We start from the raw sequence: 12,230 nt of genomic DNA, 5'->3' as shown, positions 1-12,230 counted from the left end.
GTTCTTAAGATTCAATACCTAGGTACTTGTACCTAAGATAGTGTTTCGTTGGTGACATTACACACTTTTCACTGTACTCCTGTACTTTTGTACTTGAGTGCACATGACAATAAAATCAAAGTCAAACTGCAAACCAAGGGTCAATGAACCAGCTGTATAAATACTATCACTGGAGAGCGAAAAAAAACAATTATAAGAGAGGATGCGAGAGCAGAAAGACCTCAGTGTAAATGTGCACAGAACACTGAAAGGGCAAGGTAAGTAGAAACAGTGTACAGCATCCTTGTTTTATTAGTAGGGGCATGGAATACAACAGCAAAAGAGGTGACACTGAAAATGTGTAAGACATCAATTACACTTCACCTACAGTATCGTGTATGGCTCTGGGTGCCTCACTACAGGAAGGATGTGAATGCATCAGAGTGTGCAGAACGGGTCTACTCTTCAGTTATGGGGAAAGATTAGACAAGTTGGGACTGTCTCCTTGAAGAGGAGAATGCTAAGAGAAAACCTGACAGAAGTTTTCAAAATCCTGACTCATGTCACCTGTAAGCTTCAGACGCGTGCAGTTGTGCGCCAGCAATAAAAAAGGAAATTCACACGTATCATGATCCTCCAGACACCCCACGAGATGAGCACTTCTAAACCATCAGTTGCTATTTGATACTCACGCTCCCACAATATCAGAACCCAAAGTTGTGACCAAACACAAGTCCAGTTTTTACAATCAATGAGATGCTGGCTCCGAAAGGGCAAAAAGGCCCAAGTCAGAGGCTCAAGGAGCAGGGATTGTCTGTACCGACCATGAGTATTGGACATCAGGCAGCCAAAAGGACAGGTAACACAAGTTATATTTTTCCTTCATGTTTTTAAATTAGTTTTCTTAATCATACAAGTTTAAAACAGTATCCAAAAAGAAGAGCAAAGTAATCTTAAAGGTACACACACAAAAAAAATTATGCGGACAATTCCAAAGGAAATAGTTTTTGAGATCATCAAAACCAAAATGTCATCTTTAACATAGAAACAGAAGACAAGATTTGATGGGATTTTCTTTAATCGTGAAACTCAATAATCAATATGCTATTTGCTCTGAAGCAGATACTGGGAGAAGAGTTCTGCACTGAAGATTGCCTGAAGTGGAATTTGAACCAAAAAAAGTGCAGATGGATTCTGTCATTAGTTTACAGAATCACAAGGTGGATTGTTATGAACACTAACCAAAACTCCAAGAGATCGTGAGGTGAAAGCAGAGCATAAAGAGCTCAAAAAGATCAATACCTTTGTAGTAAAAATTAAAATTCCTAATTGCTAATGTCATACTTGCAATAAAAGATGACTGCATCAATGCTTCCTATGCAAGATATACATGATCATGCGGCAGAGTATACAGCAATTACCAAGGGGTGGTGCAGCAAGCATTATGTCTTCAAATTTGTCAAGTGCATTAATTTAGTTATGTAGAAACAGTTCTTGGATGAATTGTGTAAATGTATTTTCATACATTCATAGTAGATGAAGGCATAGACATTTCAGTACAAAAACAATGTTGATTTTGTACATCCAGTTTTGATCGGTATCTGAAGTCATTTACAAGACTGCCTCTGTAATTATTTTAAAACTGACTGCTTGCAACAATATTGCCACAGAAACAGCAATCAAGCAATTTTACATGAACAATGATCACGATTTACATAAGGTGGTTTTGGTTATGTCAGGCAGAGCTTGTGTAATGCTTGAAAAGAAAAGCACAGTATCAGCAATGTTATGACATAACACTAAATATTTGTTGGAACAGAATTGTGCCGCTCACAGAAGATCTTGGGATCAGGTCTCAATTATGCACAATATTGAAATGCTTCTAAGAACAACGTGTATAATGTCCAGCAAAGATGTCCATCTGTAAAGAATGGCAAATTCTTTGTATTGTCCTAAGTGACAATTTGATAGGGTTATTTCAACAACCAAATCAAGTGAGGTACTTGTCAATTCAGTAAGTGCACTAACACAAAATTATGATGTCTCAATCCACCACTGCAAAGAACAAGTGAATAAATTTCAACAATCCAATGAACTAATATTGCTAATACTGGAAATGCTCACAAAGCAACAATAGCAGGTTGCATCAACACTTCTGAATGATGTTCTATATGAACTACCATCACTGTGCATTATTTTAGGTAATTGTTTGACAACATTGAAAGCAAAGATCAAGCTGAGTTTTAGTTTCCCTTAATCCTCTCGATGAAAACATTTTTCCTCACAGTCCCTCAAAATCTCCTGCCCATCACCTTAAATCTGTGTCCCACGGTGACTGATCCCACCAGCCAAGGGAAAAATTTCTTTTGTCTATTTTCTCGATGCCACTCATAATTTTATACATCACTTTGGTGTTCCCACCTCTGTTCCAAGAAAAACGACCCCTGTATATCCATTCTGTCTTCAAAATTAAAATGCTCCAGCCTCAGGCAACATCCTGGTAAACTGCCTCTGCACCCTTTCCAATACAATTCAGATCCCTCCTATAATGTGAGTTCTAGAACTATACACAATGTTATAGATCTGGCCTATCAAATTTTATATAGTTCTAGCATAATCACCCCCTTAAAATCTAGCCCTTAGCTAATAAAGGCAAGAATTCCATATAACAAAATAAAAGAAAGAACAGCGGATGCTGGAAATCTGCAACAAAAACAGAAATTGCTGGAGAAACTCAGCAGGTCTGGCAGTATCTGTGGCGATAAAGGAAACTTAACATTTCAAGGTCCAGTAACTCTTCTTCAGAATGACTTAAATATTTAAAAAGTTGCCCCTTTCATTTTCTGTGCTTCTTCAGGGCTTCTGCTGTTTTGAGCCCTCAGTATCTGCCGTAAGCCTCCCCTTTTCTCTTTACCTTGGGTTTGCTGGATTTGTTAATCTAACCCTTTGTCTTTATTGGAACATGTCCCTATACATTCCTTATTTCCTTCTTCAATGTATCCCACTTCCCTGACATAGATTTACCTAAAAGTATCTGCTCCAGGTCCAAATACCTGATCTTACTAAAATAGGTTTTTTCCAGTTTAGAAGTTGAATTTCAGACTCATCCTCGTCCTTTTCCATAAGAATCATGAATCCAGAGTTAGAATATTCCAATTTTACACCGACCTATGAAGATATTTGAACAGTACTTGTGGAAAGACAATATGGGTTGCACTGAGACAGTGATTTGGTGAACGATGCCTTAAAAGATAACCAGTTTCAAGAAATACTAATTTTTCTGGGCATCTGTGAATATAGCGAGTTTTGAGAAGATTTGTAGCTGAGGTTGAGGTTCTGGATGTGAGTTTGCTCGCTGAGCTGGAAGGTTAGTTTTCAGACGTTTCGTCACCATTCTAGGTAACATCATCATCAGTGAGCTTCCGATGAAGCACTGGTGTTATGTCCCACTTTCTATTTATTTAAATTTATTTAATAAATAGAAAGCGGGACATAACACCAGCACTTCATCGGAGGCTCACTGATGATGTTGCCTAGAATGGTGACGAAACGTCTGAAAACTAACTTTTCAGCTCAGCAAGAAAACTCACATCCAAATCTGTGAATATTTCAGGCATCAAATGTTACTCATTGTGGACGTAGCCTAATAAATTTGATTAATTCCAGCACTAGGTTAGAAATAGATCATTTAGTCATAGAGTCACAGAGACGTACAGCATGGATACAGACCTTTGGTCCAAATTGTCCCTGCTGACCAGATATCTCAAGTAAATCTAGTTCCATTTTCCAGCATTTAGTCCATATCTCTCTAATCCTCTTCCTATTCATACACCCATCCAGATGCCTTTTAAACGTTGCAATTATACCAACCTCCACCACTTCCTCTGGCAGCTCATTCCTTACATGCACCACCCTCTGTGTGGAAAAAGCTGCTCTTTAGGTCCCTTTTAAATCTTTCCCCTCTCACCTTAAACCTTTGCCCACTAATTTTGGACTCACCTACCCTGGGGAAGACAGCTTGTCTATTCATGTCACTCATGATTTTTTAAATGTCCATAAGGTCATCCCTCAGCCTCCAATGCTCCAGGTAAATCAGCCCTGACTTTTTAAGTCTTTCCCTTTAGCCTAAACCCTCCAACCCTGGCAACCTTCTTGTAAATCTTTTTTGAACCCTTTCAAATTTCACAATATCCTTCTTGTAGCAGGGAGACCAGAATTGAACACAGTATTCCAAAAGTGGTCTAAAAAATATCCTGTACAGCTGCAACATGGCCTCCCAACTCCTACACTCAATGCACTGATCAAAAAGGCAAGTGTATCAAATGCATGCTTCACTACCTTGTCCACCTTCAAAGAACTATGAACCTGCATCACAAAGTCTCTTTGATCAGCAACACTTCCCAGGATCTCAGCATTAAATGTACAAGTACTGCCCTGATATGCCTTTCAAAATGCAGCACCTCATTTCTCCAAATGAAACTTCTTGGCCCACCTGCCCATCTGATCCAGGTCCCATTTACTCTGGAGATAGCCTTCTTTGTTATCCAATACACCACAAATTTTGGTGTCATCTGCAAACTTACTAACCATGCCTCCTATATTCACATCCCAATAATTTATATAATTGACAAAAAGTAGTGGACCCAGCAGAAATCCTTGTGGCACACCACTGGTCACAGGCCTCCAGTCTGAAAAGCAATCCACCACCATCCTCTGCCTTCTATTTTTGAGCCAGCTCTGTATCCAAATGACTAGTCGTCCCTGTATTCCATATGATCTCACCTTGCTAACCAGTCTACCATAGGGAGTGTTGTTGGACAATTTGATGGGAATTAGGTTGTACATTTTTCTGGGCAAAACATCAAACTGGACATGGTTTCTAAACATTAGACAGCAAAAAACGGTAGGTACTATAAACTGCTAAAGAAATTATTAGCACCATCTTATGGCTGAATATTTTACTTGAATATTGTAGTGTCACAGCTAAATGGATCTCCAGATTTCTGAGCTGAGCAAATAACTTTATTTAAGTGGGTATCATACCTGTAACTGTAAAATAATAATTGCATACTTTTAATAGTTAGACACACGGTGAAAAAAATATTGTATGACTTCCACTAAAGGAATGCTCTGGTTAAATATACCACTCAGATTACTCAGAAGTCCAGATGGCCAACACAAAAATTAGAGGGAACACTGACCATGACAGGGCTGGATACAGTAGATGGGGAGAAACTGTTCCCACTCACAAAAGAATGAAGAATGATCAAAGTGATTTGCAAAAGGACTTTTGCTCTAGGTAAGTTAACCTATAATGCAATGGAATAAGTGCAACAATTTAGTAAAGAAAAGTCAAATTTGAATATTAGACAGTTATCAAAAGATAAGCAAATCAACTAAAATGGAACTTAGGAGAGAAAAATGAATGATACATAAGAAAATTAGAGTATAGTTTGAAATAAAAATGCAGAATGTCAGAATACGGGACAAAACAATTGTTTGAAGGCAAAACATTTCCGAAGTTGTTATGGGTTATCGTGAAGGTAGAACCGCATGAATCAAAGCCTTCGAATACCAGCATATTCAGTATTCATTTGAAAAACAGAACTTAACCAAGATAATAAAGAGAAATGAAATGTCACATTCAACTGCAAAACAATACTGAAATAAAATTGCAGACCCATGTGATGTGATGTTAGACAAACTGGGGGTAGTTTCTATTCCATCTATTTCCACTTTCTTGTTCTTCAGTACACCAGTAGAGACTGGTACCTCTCCACTCAAACGATCCTGAAGCACATTCTCTCTGTTCAGGTTGATCTCAGAGTATGGACAACCTAATGCACTGTAAAGAAAGAACATTGTTGATAGTCAGACAATTGAACAGCCACTTTTATAATAAATTTATAAAGATTAATTTTCATGCAGAATATAGGCATCCATTTCAATGAAATAGGTGGCACAAGGAATTAGAACATTGCTCTTCAACTCTGAAATTGGGCTCACAATTGAATCAGAGTCAAAAAGGCAAATCATTTTTATTCTCATTCCCTGACAGGGACAGCATGAATCAGGGTGGACATTTTTAACCCTGCCTTTAAAGGGCAGACAACTCATCAGAAGAAAAATTCTTACTTTTGCTGCATTTCCTATTTCATTCTAGACACATCACTTAGAATAACCTTTTTTGTGTTTCTTGTCTCACGCCAAGATTTCTCTACACCAGTTTTATCACAACATGGAAGATATTTTCGTGTTATTAATATCATGAACTAAAACAGGAGAGACATTATTGGTGAGGAAGACACGTCTGCAGAGAGACACAGGCAGGCTAAATGAGTGAACAAGCACTTAGCAGATGGAATAATAATAATGTGGGAGAATAAGAGGTTGTACACTCTGGCAGATCGAACAGAAGAGCCTTTAAATGAATTACATAAGATTAGTGTGCAAGTGCAGCAATTAATTAGAAAAGGTAACACTGTTATCATTAATCATGAGGGAAATGGACTACCAAAGTGGGAAGGGTTTGCTTCAGTCATACAGAGTACTAGTGAAGCTACATGTGAATTATGATTACTCCCCCCTGCTCCCCCCCCCCCCCCCAAAAAAACAATGTTGCTCACCTCGAAGGAATGATGTGAATGCACTGGAGACAATTCAGACAAAGTCTATTAGAAATGGGCTACTTGTCTTTTGAGCAAAAAGCTAGACTTGTATCTGCTCGAGTTTAGAGCATTAGTGGTGACTTGATTAAAACATCAAATCCCGAGGGGTCTTGACACGGTGGAGGTTTCCATTTACGGCAGGTTCTAGAACTAGTGGTTGCAGTTGAAAAATCAGGGGTAACCCATTTAAGACAGAGATTAGGCTTTTTCCTTCTGAGAGAGTTGAGATCCTTTAGAACTCTCCCTGAAAAGGTGGTTTGAACAAAGTCCATGAATATTTTTAAGGTAGTGACAAGTAGATTTTTGTTAAGGAGCTAAAAGATCATTAGGAGTAGTTAAAATGTGGATTTGAGACTCGAATAATCTCAGCTATCAAGTTATTGAATGACAGGGAAGGCTCAAGTGGCTAAACTGCCGACTCCAGCTCTTGATCCATAGGTTTACTGAATTAAAATGACCACAGCAGTTCACCACTACTTTTTCACAAGCAATGATAAATAATAAATGCTGGCTTGTTAGCAACATTAATGCCCCATGATTAAACATAAAAACAAAGAAACAGAAGCACTCAGGACAATTTAGGTACTTAAGGAGACAAAAGTTTACATGATTGCATATATTTTTAGCTTAACTATATTTTTAGGCTCTCCAAAGAACAGAAACAGCAAAGCGTTGCAGAATGGAGCAGAAAGTAATAAAACAGCTGGATTAAGGAATCAATTCCAAAATTATTTTAATATGAAATAGAAATACTATCCTCAGGAATGATCACACTCTATCTTTACAAAGTTATCGTTCTTGGAACATAATGCTGTCAAAGTTGTTACAGGCAAGTGCTGCTGAATTTAATGCTGTGCCTGACTTATTTCAGGGATCAGTTAATTACCTGAAGTGCCCATGGCACTGCCTGTGGAGTCAATATAAATCAGGAGGATGTAATTTAAGTACAGTGTTTTCAACTCTGTTTCCAAATCAAAGCCCTCCCTCCAAAATAATCACAGGAGCTACACTATAAAAGTGGTAAGGCCCACCCATTCCAGAGGTATGTCATAACATGACTGAACAGATGGGTTAAAAATAATCAAGGAGAGCGGCATGTGTTTTCTTTCTGTACCGCAGTTTGTTAGTGCTGATGAGAAATAGTTTTCTTCAAATTTCAGCTGGTCTGCAAATGCCAGTGTTCCATTCACCCTCCGCACCTGTTTGTTCATCGCCCGCCCACACTCCCTCAGCAGAATGTACAGCCCCCCGTTCTATTCAAAAATCCATAAGCCTAAAACAGGGTGTCATGTACAGTCATTCCAAACTCTATTGTAAAAGCAATCAACAACCAGGATATATTCATATATTAAGATATACATATCCAAATGACTGTAAAAGGGAAATCATGGCCAGCTGAACATAATAGTTTTCTTCAACTAATTAGACCAATTTTTGAGCCATGACCCCTGGATAGCCAGAGGGTTAGCAGGCATCAATACAATTAGCACAGCAACAGCAGGTGAAGTTTGAATGCTACAACTTGCAACATTTCTGCTGTTCTGATCCTCCTTAAATATGTCCAATGTTACAATTCTTTGTTCTTCTTGAAAACGCTCCTGAACCATTGATCTCCAGCTCAAATGTTGTCTTCAATGTTTTGTGACTTACATGTACAGGATACAATTTCCCTTCCTAATTCTTAAACCTATCCATATGGATTCTGTCTAACACAATAAACACCCATCTCATTCTTACTGGCCGTGTGATAGAATTTTTCACACATTCAATTTTACTCATTCATTTCTGTTCCTCCTTTCCTCTTCACTTTTTGCAATGCGTGGAGAACAAAAACACACGAGACTCCAAATGCTGAAGTTTCAAATGCTATTGTTTTGAATTCTGGGAACCAGGAAACAATAGTAAAGGCAGAATCTCAGAATTATTACACAGGAGACCAGTCGTTAGCCCTCTGTATTTGCATCGGCTCTTCTACAGCTCCTTTTACATGTAGAAACAACCTCTATCTATTCTGTCCAGCACGTTCACGATTTTGAAACCAATCAGTCCTCTCAGCCTTTTTCTCACCAGGGAGAACAGTCCCACATACTTCATTCTATCCTCAAAGCTGAAATATATCTCTTGCTTAGAATTCTCTCCACTGGGCTTGTATCTTTGCTATAATGAGGTGCCTACAACTGTAGCAATTCTTCAGCTGAGATCTAACAAGCTCAAAATCACCCCGTTGCTCTTGTACTCTATGTTCCATTTATGAAGCAGAGAACTCTGAATGCTTTAATTACTGCTCTCTCCACCTTCAATGCTCTGTCCACATATACATGCAGATCCCTCTGCTCTGCACCCTCTTTACAACAATACTCCCAGTTTATATTATCATGCAGTGTTCTTCCGACAAAACACCTCACATGTCTTTGCATGGAACCTTGCAATCAACTTGTCAATGTCTTTTTGAAGTTCCATACTATATTACTCACATCTTACAATTTTGAAAGAATTGAGTCATTTGCAAACTTTGAACATGTCCCCTGCACACACAGATCTAGATCATAAATATGCATCAGGAAAAGCAAGGGTCCCAATGCTGATTCCTGAGGAACTGCACTACAAATCTTCTACCAACCCAAAAAATATCAACTGGCCAGCACACTCTGCTTTCAATCACTCAGCCAATTTTGTATCCACGTTGCCACTGTCCCTTTGTAGGTCACGAATACAAATGTTCTCACAAGTCAGCGGTCAGAAATTATCAAATGTTGTTAAGAAACCCACATATACCTGGTCAAAAGCATCATTCTTATCAATCCTTCCCATTACCTCCTCAAAAAACTCCTGCAAGTTCCTTACACACAATGTTCACTTTAAAAATCTATGCCAAATGTTTTCCTGCTGCACCTTAAATGTTTCCATCTCAGGTAATAAATCTAAACAGATTGTAGTACCCTCACTCTTCATTATTCGTTGATTTGCTACCTGTGCGCCCGCACACTCGCAAGATTGGCTCCATACCCCTTATTTTTTCCCCCTCATTGACACCTTCAGTCTGTTCACACAGTCCGTTGCGGTTGGTAGGAGAGCAACACGGTAGCAGAGACTGCAGGCAAGTTTGTGGCCCCTATCCCCTGCATATAACAAAGATTGGTGTACTTAGATGATCAGCGCTCTGCCTACTTCCCACCCCACACAGAATTTTGCCTAGCTTACTAACTACAAAATAGGATTTTCTACTAGACTGACAATATTGAAAGTACTGCCACTGGGAGCATTGAATTCTCCAGAAATGGAATTCTCAGAGGATCAAATACATCCCAACACATTTATATTTCTTACCTTCAAATTTCAGGCATGGAACATAAAGATGGCAGCGCATCAAAAAATTATTCACAAAATAACACAAAGGATGTATTTTTAAACTGTCACACACAGTAAGAAAGCTATAATGTCAAGTAGTACAATGAATTATTTATAGAATTCTATTAAAATTTAAATTTATTTGGTCAGAAGTCACAGAACACCAAGTTATAGTCCAACAAGTTTATTTGCAATCACAAGCTTTCAAAATGCTGCTCTGACATCAGGATCAGTCACTTCTCTTAGATTGTAACCTGGTGTCATGTGACTTCTGGCCCATTCTAGTCCAACACCAGCATCTCCACTTTGTGGCTAATTTACTTGCACAGACAGGCGAACAACGGTAAATAACTTTAGATTTTTGTTAAAAATTGTTACGAAATAAATTTTGCCAATAGACTTTGTTGCACTTTTCAGATGAGTTATTTCTTTTTCCATTACTGATCTATCGTCATTTACTAGCATTGCACTGATTGAATTATAGTTGATATCTCTTTTCGACAATGAAGCTAAGAGGCTCAAGTCAAGTTGCATCTCAATGCAACTTGCATTTGTCACCTGCAAAAAGATAATTCCCTACATTCTTCCACATTGCTTCAACTGTTTCTGGACCAGGCATAGACTTTTACAAATGAGCAAACTTTGTGCGTTAGTAACTGTAAGCTATTATTTTTCATTAATCAATATTTATCAACAGCTTGTTAGTTTAATCAAGTATGTCCTAAATGCAGAGAATCCAGTTTTCTTTTAACATGCATTGATTCTTTCAAGATATGAAAAGGTAACAAAATCAGCCAGTCTATTTCATATTTTATTTTCAAAATCATCAAGAATATATTTACTGAATATTAATAGCAATTTTGTTTTCTTCAGAAACTAACAGCACTAAGTTCAATTTTCTTGGTACCTTTGGGCAAAATCTTAAATATACATAACATCACTGAGCAAGCTATATATTTTATAAGTAACACCTTTCAATTTACAATTAAAGATACTGTTAATAAGCTTAAATAGAATTAAAACCACAAACCGTATTACCAGCATTTTAAACCTTCAATGTAATGAATTCTATCCAAATTTGAAACACCAGTCTTTAAAGGAGATACAAAGGCTCAAGTGCTACATTTTTCAAAGGCGATTGACAAGGGATGAGCGACTGTAGTTTGGGGGACTCAGGAAACAATTCGGGGATCACAAAAGCACACTATCCATCAGGCTGGGAGAAATTTTCACTGTAGGTGGAAAACAGTTCCAATTTTAACCAGGAGAATTTGGCACCATTGGCACTATTAATAGTTTTAAAATAGGGTCAACAGACTTATCTCATCAATGTTTCTGTTATTGGTATAGAAGTTAATCTCTTGGGTGGTTGGACTGTCTGCTTTACTGTGCAAATTTAAGAGGCAAAGGATCCCCTAGCATACAGATCTAAGTGATTTCCCATCAAGTAGTCTAACTAGCAGCATGTATGGAGACTCCTGATGGATACATGAATGATACAAAATGATAACAAGTTATGCATTAGTGGCTTTTTGTGATATACAGTTGACCACACAAATATGCTAGATTGCTTCCAGTCCAGAATGCCCCTCTCTTTTTTTTGCATCCTCTTCACTAGATCCAAGTACAGATCAACACAACATTAGAGATGCCCCATACTGCCCAAAGCTGGGTAGCTGCATGAGGTGCCTGTTTGGATCACAGCACCATGCGAATACCAAAGCAAGACATTAACCCCAAAATGCCTCAGTACAACCATCAGTAGGTGCTGTGCTTTGTATTTGCAAGGTAGAAATCGATCCTTTTTTAAAAAAAAACCTGGGGAGGATTTTGAGTGGTGCAACAGTGCAATTCAGGTTGTATTTAAGAGAAATAAGAAGAAAGAATAGTGTTTACGGGAGTTAAATGGACATTAAACAAAAAGACATCATGCAAGAATAATCAATGTTTGAGAAGAGAACAGGAAAAGAACTGGAACCAGAAATCCAGACTTGCAATGTGTAGCTGACATTACAATTTAGTCTATCTTCCTAGACAGTAATTTTTTCATAACTCACTGGCACCATACATATTCAGTAAAGACTAGCATTCAGCTAAGGAAATTATAGCCATATAAAAGATACTCATGTCTCTTTTGTGAGCCACCACAATGCACCTTTAATAGCTCAATACATGACAGGAGCAATAAAGCTGGCGCAATCAGCCCAGACATTGCTTTTCATTTCATTCAACACA

General features: G+C 38.1%; 1 protein-coding gene across 1 annotated transcript in view; it reads right to left on the bottom strand.

The window, feature by feature from the left end:
• Positions 1-12,230, bottom strand: part of l3mbtl3 (L3MBTL histone methyl-lysine binding protein 3) — a 151,587-nt gene that overhangs the window by 52,763 nt on the left and 86,594 nt on the right. Inside the window, exon 17 of the mRNA XM_048531981.2 lies at positions 5,660-5,824. Within this exon, the coding sequence (XP_048387938.2) occupies positions 5,660-5,824 (165 nt within the window). The remainder of the gene's footprint in view (positions 1-5,659; positions 5,825-12,230) is intronic.

The sequence above is a fragment of the Stegostoma tigrinum genome, chromosome 4 (genome assembly GCF_030684315.1).
Source record: "Stegostoma tigrinum isolate sSteTig4 chromosome 4, sSteTig4.hap1, whole genome shotgun sequence".
NCBI classification, from domain to species: domain Eukaryota; kingdom Metazoa; phylum Chordata; class Chondrichthyes; order Orectolobiformes; family Stegostomatidae; genus Stegostoma; species Stegostoma tigrinum.
This window is presented reverse-complemented; position numbering and strand designations above follow the sequence as displayed.